Source organism: Salmo trutta, chromosome 38, assembly GCF_901001165.1.
Source record: "Salmo trutta chromosome 38, fSalTru1.1, whole genome shotgun sequence".
Lineage (NCBI taxonomy): Eukaryota > Metazoa > Chordata > Actinopteri > Salmoniformes > Salmonidae > Salmo > Salmo trutta.
Genome location: NC_042994.1, coordinates 5,414,402 through 5,428,694, shown reverse-complemented (window position 1 = coordinate 5,428,694; position 14,293 = coordinate 5,414,402). Strand labels below are relative to the sequence as shown.

The 14,293-nt window shown below is 43.9% G+C and overlaps 1 protein-coding gene across 1 annotated transcript; it reads left to right on the top strand.

Moving 5' to 3' along the window:
• The first annotated feature begins 1,251 nt into the window (after window positions 1-1,251).
• Window positions 1,252-12,871, top strand: LOC115178364 (volume-regulated anion channel subunit LRRC8C). Its single transcript, XM_029739519.1, has 4 exons — window positions 1,252-1,916; window positions 4,906-5,054; window positions 8,884-9,011; window positions 9,280-12,871. Exons 2-4 carry the CDS (start codon window positions 4,914-4,916, stop codon window positions 11,459-11,461), a joined length of 2,451 nt encoding a protein of 816 aa, XP_029595379.1. The 5' UTR covers window positions 1,252-1,916; window positions 4,906-4,913; the 3' UTR covers window positions 11,462-12,871.
• The last annotated feature ends 1,422 nt before the right edge of the window (window positions 12,872-14,293 follow it).

Sequence of the window (14,293 nt, the reverse complement as noted above, 5' to 3'; positions counted from 1 at the left end):
CCAGGTAGGCAAGTTGAGAACAAGTTCTCATTTACAATTGCGACCTGGCCAAGATAAAGCAAAGCAGTTCGACACATACAACAACACAGAGTTACACATGGAGTGAAACAAACATATGTAACAGTGTAGGTTCCGTCCCTCTCTTCGCCCCAAACCGGGCTCAAACCAGGGACCCTTGCACACATCAACAACTGACACCCACCGAAGCATCGTTACCCATCGCGCCACAAGAGCCACGGCCCTTGCAATGCAAGGGGAAACCCTACTTCAAGTCTCAGAGCGAGTGACGTCACTGATTGAAATGCTATTAGCACACACCACCGCTAACTAACTAGCCATTTCACATCGGTTACACTCACCCCCCCTTTGACCTCCTCCTTTTCCGCAGCAACCAATGATCCGGGTCACGGCACCAATGTAACAGTGTAGGTTCCGTCCCTCTCTTCGCCCCAAACCGGGCTCGAACCAGGGACCCTTGCACACAACGCAAGGGGAAACCCTACTTCAAGTCTCAGAGCGAGTGACGTCACTGATTGAAATGCTATTAGCGTGCACCACCGCTAACTAACTAGCCATTTCACATCGGTTACACATACAGTCAATAATACAGTAGAAAAATACGTCTATATACAATGTGAGCAAATGAGGTGAGATAAGGGAGGTAAAGGCAAAAAAAAGGCCATGGTGGCAAAGTAAATACAATATAGCAAGTAAAACACTGGAATGGTAGATTTGTAGTGGAAGAAAGTGCAAAGTAGAAATAGAAATAATGGGGTGCAAAGGAGCAAAATAAATAAATAAATAAATACAGTAGGGGAAGAGGTAGTTGTTTGGGCTAAATTATAGATGGGCTATGTACAGGTGCAGTGATCTGTGAGCTGCTCTGACAGCTGGTGCTTAAAGCTAGTGAGGGAGATAAGTGTTTCCAGTTTCAGAGATTTTTGTAGTTTGTTCCTGTCATTGGCAGCAGAGAACTGGAAGGAGAGATGGCCAAAGGAGGAATTCGCTTTGGGGGTGACCAGAGAGACATGCACTGCCAGTCTTATGGATCATTTTATAAAGATAAATTATTTAACGCTGTGTACCTGTGCTTGTCCTGATTGTTATAGAGTTGTCAGTGTGTGTTGCAATCCATAGTTTTTTTTATATATATAAAAAAAGGCATTCTATGCATCCCCTGCCAAAACTAAGCTGTTCTTTCTCTGTTTTAACAATGGCTCCCTTGGTGGAGGTCGCGTAAAATGCAATTTTTATTTAAAAAAAACTACTGGTTGCAGCACCCAAAGAAAATAAAACAGTTACACAGGCCAAACAGTTACAAGGTACACATTAAAGAATGGGCATTTCTGCAAGTATCGACTGATACTGACTCAATGTAGTCGGAGGTACACTCTGCCGACCCTCATCGCAACTCGGCTCCATTGAAAAATATGGAGTTGAGTTATATAAATACAGACCAAGAAAGAACCAAAAAATGCTAAATAATAATGATGATGCACTTATCTTTATTCTAGATCAATTTCAAGGTGACATTCCTATTTAATAGCCTATGTAAGCAAAAAATGGACATATCCGTAGATTTTTTTTGCCACACTGTCACTGGGTGGGCCAGTCAAAGTAAGATTAAGCATCGATGCGTCGTACGTATTTTAGGAGGCGGATGGCTTGCGTTACCTGTATGGACTTCGACAATCCTGTGTGGCGTGGTAGGCTACTGAACGACATCTCACACTCAAGCAACTATCTCAAACTTAAACTTGGGTCCATGTTGTCGTCGACTAAAAGCCGAGAACAATAACTATTTCCCCGCCTCAATAGCCTATTGACTTGCCTGGCAGCGATTGGTCGGCGTTCTGATACTTTCTGTTAGGAAGGCATCTCGCGGACTACCCCCCGTGGATCTCGCACGAGCTCAGGTAAATTGCCGCTCTGAAACAATTCATATCTGAAATATTTAGGAACTTTTGTTTTTTTAAACGTATTCTTTATCTTTCATACATTTGAACTTAAAAAAGAACGTCCATGAATTGTTTCGAAAATAGATTATGTGAAATAGATTACAAACTACTTTTGTAAACGAAATTGTGTCTTCAATTTTGTCTGACAGATGCTTTTCTCACAAGGAATGGCAGGGGCCATAACGAACTATAAAATCAATTGGCTCATGTGCAATAAGCTGTGTTTTCCTGACTCATTGTGTAGTGTACTGTAATACATGTGTCATAAAGTGTCCGTTTTTTTAATATAGGATAAGTTATAGGCTGGCTACCCTATAAAAGTGTAGGCTACTTTCACAAAGCATGTTGAAATGTTCATGGTTTTGGTCAATATAAGTAAAGTTTTCAGAATGAAATAGTTGCATTCTCAGTCATTAGCTAGGCTATTTGCTTTAAATACACTGACACGAGGGAGACAAAATTACTAAGCCTGTTGTGAAATGGTCATGTACCTCTTGAATTTAAAACACCCAAGATATGATTACCTCAAATGTATCACTTTCCTTAGAGACCTCTCTTTGTTGATCAGCCATTGTTGTCTTATCATACTATAGAGAACAAAAATGTAAACACACCAGCCTGAAACACAATATGCATACATTTCAAAGGTTTTACTGAGTTACAGTTCATATAAGGAAATCAGTCAATTGAAATAAATCCATTAGGCCCTAATCTATGGATTTCACATGACTGGGAATGCAGATATACATCTGATGCTCACAGATACCTTAAAAAAAGGTAGGTACATGGATATTGCCTAGTTAAATAAAGGATCAATAATAATACTTTTTTTAAATATGAAAAGTAGTCAGTATCTGGTGTGACCACCATTTGCCTCATGCAGTGCGACACATCTCCTTCTCATAGAGTTCATCAGGCTGTTGATTGTGGCCTGTGGAATGTTGTCCCACTCCTCTTCTACGGCTGTGCGAAGTTGCTGGATATTGACGAGAACTGGAACACGCTGTCGTACACGTTGATCCAGAGTATCCCAAACATGGTCAATGGGTGAAATGTCTGGTGTGTATGCAGGCCATGGAAGAACTGGGACATTTTCAGCTTCAAGGAATTGTGTACTGCACATTTTAGAGTGGCCTTTTATTGTCCCCAGCACAAGGTGCACCTGTGTAATGATCATGCCGTTTAATCAGCTTCTTGATATGCCACACCTGTCAGGTGGATGGATTGTCTTGGCAAACGATAAATGCTCACTAACAGGGATGTAAACAAATTTGTGCACAACATTTGAGAGAAATAAGTCTTTATTGCGTATGAAACATTTCTGGCATCTTTTGTTTCAGCTCATGAAACATGGGACCAACACTTTACATGTTGCGTTTACGTTTTTGTTCAGTGTAGTTTATCCACTTTGGACTACAGTTCCGGCTACAGGCCAGCCCCTCATTTTCCCGTGCAAGGATCATAGATACTGTAGGAGACACCTCAGGAGAAACATATTCTATTCCCTCCCCTATTCCCTCTATTCCCTCCCCTTTTGAAAACACAAAATAAGTCTTTCTTCCTAAATTATAGGTTATTATCAGGTGTTGCTTATAATCCAGTCTTTGTGTCAGATGAGTTTTCTAAGCAGGTTGGCATTTAGTGTCATGAATCTTGCCCTGGAGGTTAGAGACCTCTCTAATGCCCAGAAAGCTCAGATTCAAACTCCCATTCACCAGCCCTGCAAGCGTCATAATGTCAAAATACACTCAGTGGCCAGTTTATTAGGCACACCACCCTGTTCACGAAATGGATCGCTCCTGAGTCACGGGGCTGTGGCTTGCTATATAAAGCAGGCAGACAGGCATCGAGGCATTCAGTTACTGTTCGATTGAACGTTAGAATGGGCAAAACGAGTGACCTAAGCAACTTTGAGTGTGGTATGATCGTTGGTGCCAGGCGCGCCGGATCCAGTGTCTTAGAAATGGCCGCCCTCCTGGGCTTGTCACGCACGACAGTGTCTAGAGTTTACAGAGAATGGTGCGACAAACAAAATGGCCCCATCCTGCCTGGTGTCAACGGTACAGGCTGGTGGCGGTGGTGTACTGGTGTGGGGAATTTTTTCTTGGCAAATGTTAGATCCCTTGATAGCAATTGAGCAACAATTGAACGCCATGCACCAAACAAGTCAGGCTGTTTGGAGGCAAAGCGGGGCCCGACCCGGTACTCTATGGGTGTACGTAATAAATTGGCCATTAAGTGTACGTTCGTTACTCACCAAATTTTTGCTGAGCAACTATCTTTATTTACTCCCGTTACGGCCGGTATGCACTTCCAAAAAAGGTTGCTTGTAAATGTTTACTTAGACCTTTTTTGAAAGTACCTACCGGCCGTAACGGGGGTAAATGAAGATAGTTGCTCAGCGAAACTCTTTGGTGAGTAACAAACATATTTTGACATTATAATGCTTGCAGTGTTGGTGAATGGGAGTTTGAATCGGAGCTTCCTGGGCGCTAGAGAGGTCTCTAACGCACAGATACTGGGGCACCTTGTAGGCAGCTCTGCAGAGTGGTCACTAGCTGGCACAGCCACAAAGACATACAATCAGATTGTAACCTTAACCTTGACCACACTGCTAACCCTAATCCCTAACCCTAACTTTAAATAAAGACCAAAAGCTCATTTTTACAATAAAGCCAATTTTGACGTTACAGCTGGCCCATCTAGCAGAAATCGCTCGGTTCTGCCTCCAGGGCAAAATTCATGACAGTAAATGTCAACCTGCATCTTCTAATGTGGGGCAGTCTTACTATAACCTAAACATTGATATTTATAGGGACTATAACTAAAGCCATACATTATGATATAGTCATATGTTGTTTATGACATGCTTATTTTTGGTTTAATCCTCAACTGCTCACTTCCTCATTCTTTCTGCATTCTCCTCTTCTTCCTCACTTTGCTACAGTGATCAGGATGATACCAGTAACTGAGTTCCGGAACTTTGCCTCATCACAGAACCCCGAGTTCCGGGTTCTAAAGCCATGGTGGGATGTGTTCTCGGAATACCTATGTATCGCCATGCTCATGATTGGAGTGTTCGGATGCACCTTACAGGTAAGACTAAACTCAAACAAACTAACCACCAATGAAGGTATACATTTTCATTGAATGATGAGTAGATTTAAGTAAAAACTGGAACATTCACTGTCTTCTTGGTAAGCAACTCCAGTGTAGAGCCTTGTGTTTTAGGTTATTTTCCTGCTGAAAGGTGAATTCATCTCCCAGTGCCTGGTGGAAAGTAGACTGAACCAGGTTTTCCTCTAGGGTTTTGCCTGTGCTTAGCTCCATTCCGTTTCTTTTGTATCCTGAAAAATCCCCAGTCCTTAACAATTACAAGCATACCCATAACATGATGCAGCCACCACTATGCTTGAAAATATGGAGAGTGGTACTCAGTAATGTGTTGTATTGGATTTGTCCCAAACATTTTGTATTCAGGACAAAAAGTGTATTGCTTTTCCATTTTTTTTTTTGCAGTTGTACTTTAATGCCTTGTTGCAAACAGGATGCATGTTTTGGAATATTTTTTTTCTGTACAGGCTTTCTTCTTTTCACTCTGTCAATAAGGCTAGTATTGTGGAGTAACTACAATGTTGTTGGTTGATCCATCCCCAGTTTTCTCTTATCACAGCCATTAAACTCTGGAACTATTTTTAAGTCACCATTGGCCTCATGGTGAAATCCCTGAGCAGTTTCCTTTTTCTCCAGCAAATGAGTTAGGAAGGACACCTGTATCTTTGTATGAATGGGTTTATTGATACACAATCCAAAGTGTAATAAATAACATCACCATGCTCAAAGAGATAATCAATGTTTGTTTTTTTATTTTATTTTTACCCTTCTACCAATAGGTGCCCTTCTTTGTGAGGCATTGGAAAACCTCCCTGGTCTTTGTGGTTGAATCTGTGTTCGAAATTCACTGCGCGACTAAGGGACCTTAGACATAATTGGATGTGTGGGGCACAGAGATGAGGTAGTCATTCCAAAATCATGTTAAACACTATTATTGCACACAGAGTGAGTCCATGCAACTTATTATGTGACTTGTTAAGCACATTTGTACTCCTGAACTTATTTAGGCTTGCCATAACAAAGGGATTGAATACTTATTGACTCAAGACATTTCAGCTTTACATTTTTTATAAATTTAAAGAAAAATAACAAAATTCCAATTGTATTGTGTGTAGGCTAGTGACCAACAAAATCTAAATTTAATCAACTGGCCCACCTGAGAAAGTCAAGCTTTCGTAAGGCACCGTTCTAATCGGGGGGGGGTATTTTTCTTCAAATATTTTTAGATTTTTTGTTGTGATTTATCAGTGGGTGCTGCAGCACCCTCAGCACCTTTACTTCTTGTGGCTATGGAGGCCGATAACATCAGTCAGAGTAATGATGGCCAACTATTGAATTTTGCAGTTTTGTCAACAACAAAAAACTACACTGCTCAAAAAAATAAAGGGAACACTAAAATAACACATCCTAGATCTGAATGAAAGAAATAATCTTATTAAATACTTTTTTCTTTACATAGTTGAATGTGCTGACAACAAAATCACACAAAAATAATCAATGGAAATACAATTTATCAACCCATGGCGGTCTGGATTTGGAGTCACACTCAAAATTAAAGTGGAAAACCACACTACAGGCTGATCCAACTTTGATGTAATTTCCTTAAAACAAGTCAAAATGAGGCTCAGTAGTGTGTGTGGCCTCCACGTGCCTGTATGACCTCCCTACAACGCCTGGGCATGCTCCTGATGAGGTGGCGGATGGTCTCCTGAGGGATCTCCTCCCAGACCTGGACTAAAGCATCCGCCAACTCCTGGACAGTCTGTGGTGCAACGTGGCGTTGGTGGATGGAGCGAGACATGATGTCCCAGATGTGCTCAATTGGATTCAGGTCTGGGGAACGGGCGGGCCAGTCCATAGCATCAATGCCTTCCTCTTGCAGGAACTGCTGACACACTCCAGCCACATGAGGTCTAGCATTGTCTTGCATTAGGAGGAACCCAGGGCCAACCGCACCAGCATATGGTCTCACAAGGGGTCTGAGGATCTCATCTCGGTACCTAATGTCAGTCAGGCTACCTCTGGCGAGCTGTGCGGAGGGCTGTGCGGCCCCTCAAAGAAATGCCACCCCACACCATGACTGACCCACCGCCAAACCGGTCATGCTGGAGGATGTTGCAGGCAGCAGAACGTTCTCCACGGCGTCTCCAGACTCTGTCACGTCTGTCACATGTGCTCAGTGTGAACCTGCTTTCATCTGTGAAGAACACAGGGCACCAGTGGCGAATTTGCCAATCTTGGTGTTCTCTGGCAAATGCCAAACGTCCTGCACGGTGTTGGGCTGTAAGCACAACCCCCACCTGTGGACGTCGGGCCCTCATACCCCCCTCATGGAGTCTGTTTCTGACCGTTTGAGTAGACATATGCACATTTGTGGCCTGTTGGAGATCATTTTGCAGGGCTCTGGCAGTGCTCCTCCTTGCACAAAGGCGGAGGTAGCGGTCCTGCTGCTGGGTTGTTGCCCTCCTACGGCCTCTTCCACGTCTCCTGATGTACTGGCCTGTCTCCTGGTAGCTCCTCCGTGCTCTGGACACTACGCTGACAGACACAGCAAACCTTCTTGCCCTAGCTCGCAGTGATGTGCCATCCTGGATGAGCTGTACTACCTGAGCCACTTGTGTGGGTTGTAGACTCCGTCTCATGCTACCACTAGAGTGAAAGCACCGCCAGCATTCAAAAGTGACCAAAACATCAGCCAGGAAGCATAGGAACTGAGAAGTGGTCTGTGGTCACCACCTGCAGAACCACTCCTTTATTGGGGGTGTCTTGCTTATTGCCTATAATTTCCACCTGTTGTCTATTCCATTTGCACAACAGCATGTGAAATGTATTGTCAATCAGTGTTGCTTCCTAAGTGGACAGTTTGATTTCACAGAAGTGTGATTGACTTGGAGTTACATTGTGTTGTTTAAGTGTTCCCTTTATTTTTTGAGCAGTGTATTTTGTTCAAAACATATTTGTTTTTACCCTTAAGTGTGTGTATTTTACTGTATTTATTCTTGGGATATTGTTTTTCAACAGGAAAAATTCAAAAGATAGCTGGAGTGTTTCTTTAAAGCACATAGCAGATTAGCCCCCGGGGCATCATTGCAACAGCTGAATGTAAGCACCTAATGGAACTGTTGGATCTTGACAGATTCTGGCAGTGTGTAGCCTGTAGCGATAAGAATAGGTGTGCCTACAGTATATGAAATAAAAATACTTGGCATTACTTACTTTATGTAAATGAAATATAATTTGACCTGAATAAGTTTACCTGTTATTAGTGATATGTGAGGACAACTTAAAAAGCAAATTAATGTACAATCATATGTAGAAAGCATTTGGCCCTGGATTATGAAAACATTTTAGATTTGATTAGTGTGTCCTGTTTGAATCTACTCCTGCCACGTAACAAAGCATTCTTATCAGTGGTGGTGACCTCCAAGTGGGAAGGGAAAAGAGAGACACACTAACTAGTGTTTCCCCTATATGCATTTAGCACCGCCGCTGCTAAATCGACCAATGTTTTCCCCTGGAATCAGGTCACTAACTCCGTATTTAATATGTCATCTTCTCATCACACGATCCTAATCATTGGTTGATATCAGACCTGGGTTCAAACGGTATTTGAAAGAAAACAAATACTATTTGAACCCATGGCTGTTAGATATAAACTGGAACAGGAAATAAATAGATCCCAAAAATCTAAGCCTTATGTTATGTAGGTGATTAGAGGTAGGCTACTCTGCATGTTGTTCCATTGCCTAATCTTTCCAATAGCACTCACTCTGCTTCTCTTTCTCTTTTTCCCTCCCTCTCTCCGTCATAGCTCACCCAGGAGAAGATCTCCTGCCTTCCCAGCCATTTCTCCAGCTCAACTCCAGAGGCCATCGATTGCAGCCACATCCACAGCGAGAACGAGACATGGGAGCACCATACCTTAGTCAAGCCCGTCAGGTAGGTAGCCTAGAGCTAGAGGTTAGAATCCCAGCTCCTAATGGGGGAAATCTGGTGGCCAGATAAAGCAAAAAGACACATGTCTATTTGGATAGTTTGGATCTGTTGATAAGCAACTTCTTGCTAAGGTTAGGGTTAGGTTTAGAATAAGGTTTACGTTTAGAGTATAGTATTTGGGTTAGAGCGAGGTTAGTAGATAGTTAGTTGAAATGTTACTGATAGTCTGTACAGCATCTACAGATGGACTATCCAAATTCTTCTTTTACAGCCCCATCATCCGGGAGGTGTACGGACGCAAGAACAACCTTGACATCCACCAGTACATCTTCGTCAACCATTACTGCTACGAACGAGCCGTGCACTGGTACGGCAAGTACTTCCCCTACCTGGTGGTAATCCACACATTGATCTTCATGGTGGCCAGCAGCTTCTGGTTCAAGTTCCCTGGGACGTCGTCCAAGATCGAGATCTTTGTCACCATCCTGGGGAAGTGTTTCGACTCACCGTGGACCACCCGGGCGCTGAGTGAGGTGTCTGAGGAGCGTGGCGAGGAAAAGATGGTGATATGGAGGAAGAACACCATGTCGAAGTCGATGGCATCGGCGTTCGTTGCCTCGCCGGACAGTGAGCCAGGGGAGGAGGAGGAGATGGTGGGACTTCTCCGGCAGTCGTCCATCAAGTCAAATCCAGAGAAGAAGAACCCGGAACTGCAGCCAGCGGATTCACTCTTGGACAAGAAGGAAGGGGAGCAGGCTAAAGCTCTGTTCGAGAAGGTGAAGAAGTTCAGAACGCATGTGGAGGAGGCGGATCTGCTTTACCTGATGTATGTTCTCCAGACCACCCTCAAGGTCTTCAAGTTCATCCTCATCACCTGTTACAGCGCTGCATTGGTCCCCAACATTGAGATTGTAGTTCGTTGCTCAGTTCCTCCAGAGCTGACCGGCTTCGAAATCTACTGCTGCAACCACACCAAAGCCCACCTCTTCTCCAAGCTGTGCTACTGTTACATCTGCTTTGTGGGAGTCTACGGACTTCTGTGCATCTACACCCTCTATTGGCTCTTCCATCGACCTCTTAAAGAGTACTCCTTTGAGCATGTTAGACTGGAGACGGGTATCAACGACATCCCAGACGTCAAGAACGACTTTGCGTTCCTCCTCCACCTCAGCGACCAGTACGATGCGCTCTACTCCAAACGCTTCGCCGTCTTCCTCTCCGAGGTTAGCGAGAGCCGTCTTCGCCAGGTCAACCTCAACCACGAGTGGCCCGGCAAGAAGCTACGGGGCCGCCTCTCCCGGAATGCTGACAACCGTCAGGAACTCCATCTCTTCATGCTCCCGGGTCTCCCCGACACCGTCTTCGATGTCCCTGAAGTGGAATCTCTCAAACTGGAGCTGCTAAACAACGTGACTATTTCCTCCAGTGTAATCCAGCTAGGTTCTCTCCAGGAGCTGTCCCTCATCCACTGCCCTGCCAAGCTCCAGCTGGCTGCCCTGACCCACCTCAGAGAGAACCTCAAGGTCCTCCGGCTAGCCTTTGAAGGACTGGAGCAGGTACCAATGTGGATGTACACACTTCAGAGCCTCGAAGAGCTCCACCTGAGTGGCACTTTGACCCACGAACTCTCCCGCAGCGCAACCTTAGACTCCCTGAGAGAACTCAAAGCTCTAAGAGTCCTGACGCTTCGCAGCCGCCTAACCAAGATCCCTCCGAGCGTTGGGGATGTGGCAGTCAACCTCCAGCGTCTCTGCATCTATAATGAGGGCCTCAAACTACAAGCCTTCAGCAGCCTAAAGAAGTTGACCAACCTGGCCTCTCTGGAGCTGACAGGATGTGAGCTGGAGCGCATCCCCAGTGCGGTCTTCAGCCTGTCAAGCCTGCAGGAACTGGACCTGAAGGAAAACAAGTTGACGACAGTAGAAGAGATCCTGAGTCTACAACATTGCCGGCGCCTGGTAACTCTTCGTCTCTGGCACAACGGCATCACCTACATCCCTGAGCACATTGCTAAGCTGAAGTCCTTAGAGACGCTGAACGTCAGTTGGAACAAGCTCCGGAAACTTCCGTCACGTCTCTTCTACTGCACCAAGCTCCGACACTTGAACCTGTCCCACAACCAGCTCACGTCGCTACCAGCCGAGGTAGGGATACTCCAGAGTCTCCAGTTCTTCTCAGCAGCCTTTAACTCCCTGGAACAGCTGCCGGAGGAGCTGTTCTCCTGCAAGAGGCTCAAGACCCTGGCGTTGGGAAACAACTGCCTGCTCTCACTTAGCCCCAGGGTGGCTAACTTGGCCCAGCTAGTGCGCCTGGAGCTCAAGGGGAACAGACTAGACTCTCTACCTCCGGAGATAGGGGACTGTCCCCTGTTGAAGATCAGTAATCTTGTGGTAGAGGACAACCTGCTGGATCTACTGCCGTCGGATGTACGGAGCAGGATGAAAGACAGTTGAGAGACACTTACTTTGCTTACTTTAAAGGGCTTTTTACTCCTGCTGGTGCATAGGCTGCTGACAACAATTGAGAGATAGGATAAAGGGTCAGGTTTGGTGACACTTGATTGGTCAGAGCTGTCAGCTCTGTGGGAAAGGATTGGACCTCTGGGTGAGTTTGTAGTTGTGAGGACATGAGAGATTCACTTTTTTAAAGGCAAATAAGAGCCCGAAAGTGCGAGAGGACAAGTAAGGACGTAACTATGGAGGTTATCTATATACTATATATAGTATATAGATAACTATATAAGGTTCAAGAAATGACTTTTTGGAGGGACATACAGTATAGCAATAGAATAATTAGCAAATATAATATATTTTGGTCAAATCATCTTCAAATCATGTTCACCTACTTATTGCCATGACTATACTTTTTAAAATGTTTTTTAATACAAAGATGTCTATCATATTGTCCTTGATGAAATGTCATCCTTAAAGCGTATGTCATATGATGATTCTCTTTTTTTATTTAACTTGCTGGTGGCTTGGACATCGTTGCTCATGAAGGCTGTCTTGCAGGCTTGTTAAGGGCACTATTCAATCTGTATCACTGAAGTGTATTGCACACTAGAAATACTGTAAAGGTTATTCCCGATTGAGCTGACCAATGCAAAGTTTACCGTGAGTGCAGCCTCCACTAACTCTGAATTTCCATGATATGGATTGATTAGAGCCTTAAGTTTACAGAGAAAAACTGTCAAAGTGAGTTAGTGTTTTATGCCATAGAAAGGATGGAGGGTGATATGAACACACATGATACAAGGTAGTGGGAGGAAAACATCTAAGTATCAGTTTCTCTCTTCTCAAAGATTTTACCTCTCTTGTTCAATTTATTTACCTGCTAGATTAGTTGTGTACGACTAGAGGAACCATATATTTCTGAGATCTCTAAAGAGAGAACTTCAGTTGCATCCAGCCAGAGAGTAAAAGGGATGGGGATTCTGTATCCTGTTCAACTGGTTGTTTCATGCAGCACAAAGGGTTCTTGTATCACTGTCATGGAGATGTGACAAACGCAGAGTGAAATCTTTTCAATGCCGGTGTCTTGGGAGTTTGACCTTTTCCCACATTAACTGAGTGACTTGGAGAGTAACTCATTGAATGAATGTTTTTCATTGTGTTTTATGAATATCAGTTGAAACTAGATGGAGGCCAATTCAACTAGCTAATCATATACAGTAATACTGTAAGCTTCATTATGATACACTGCAGTACATTCATAAAGTGAAATGTGTTCTTTTACAATGTAGCACACCACAACCACACAATCATGACACTGGTAGGCAATGCACAAATGTATTTCACAACGTTTTTACAATCCACCTGTAATGAGTGAATGACGTGGACCCAAGTGAAGCTTCCTTATTCCTTTGTTGTTGTCATCCCTTGGTGGTTTTCACTACCTTTTCAGCATGTGAGTCACACAACTAATGTTAAGAAATAAATGAGGGCTGAATCTAAGGTCAGCCCTATAAAGGGTTGTACCTAGTACTATACTGTAGTAATACGGTAGCAGAATGAGGATTCAGCTGACAGTACTATACTGTAGTTATACTGTAGCAGAATGAGGACTCAGCTGACAGTACTATACTGTAGTAATACGGTAGCAGAATGAGGATTCAGCTGACAGTACTATACTGTAGTTATACTGTAGCAGAATGAGGACTCAGCTGACAGTACGATACTGTAGTAATACTGTAGCAGAATGAGGACTCAGCGGACAGTACTATACTGTAGTAATACTGTAACAGAATGAGGAGTCAGCTAACAGTACTATACTGTAGTAATACTGTAGCAGTATGAGGAGTCAGCTGACAGTACTATACTGTAGTAATACTGTAGCAGTATGAGAACTCAGCTCTTTCAATAGGTTGCATACTTTACTACAGTATTATACTATAGTGATAGTACTAGAAGGCAGGGATGTAGTCAAGTCACTAAACCTTGACTGCAAGTTCTTTATGCTCGAGTCACGAGTTGAGTCACGAGTCCCTTGGTTGTGCTAAAAGCTGCGGTTCAAAAAATGTTTAAATGTCAAACGTGTTAATATGTTGCACATTGTAAGGATAACTAGATAACACAGCTCTCTAACATTTGCTGTTGTCGCTAGTACAGTATGTTAAGTTATGCAGCAAGAGAGGTTTTCTGACAGTCACTACTGGTTGAGTCCAAGTCGAGTCACAGTCCTAGACTGGAGTACTACAACACTGCTAGGAGGTATCAGGGAGCAGTTTAGAACATACAGACATCTACAAAAGGCATCAGGCCATTGATCTGATTATTTACAGATGCAAGTTACTGCACAATGCCACAATGGACTGGGTCAGACACAGCCATGTTAACACACAAACACCAAAGCGTTCCTGTTGTCGGTGTGTTGTGTTTCTCCTCCTGTAGAAGGAGCCCAGTCATGCCCTGCCTTTTGTCTCCATAACAAGGGTTCATATCAGCCAAGCCAGGAACATACATACCTCAGTAATACCTAATCACACAGGCCAGCCCACACGCAATCACAGACAAGGCCAATGGGGGGAAACTGCACTTTCCTGTTCATGCTGGAGCTACAGTAGGGGAGTAGACTAGGTTGGAAGGTGGGGTAGTGGATAGAGAGAGAGCAGCCAGTGGAAATTTCCAAAGGTGTGCAGACAGCACTGTTTGTCACACCAGTGTGTCCGTGGTATGGACATGCACACACACGCATCCAACTCTGCTCTGCCAATCATTTCCTTTCCCTTTCAGGCAGTGGTGTCAGTTAAAGGTTGATCTGGAGTTTGGAAATGACATCCAGGATTA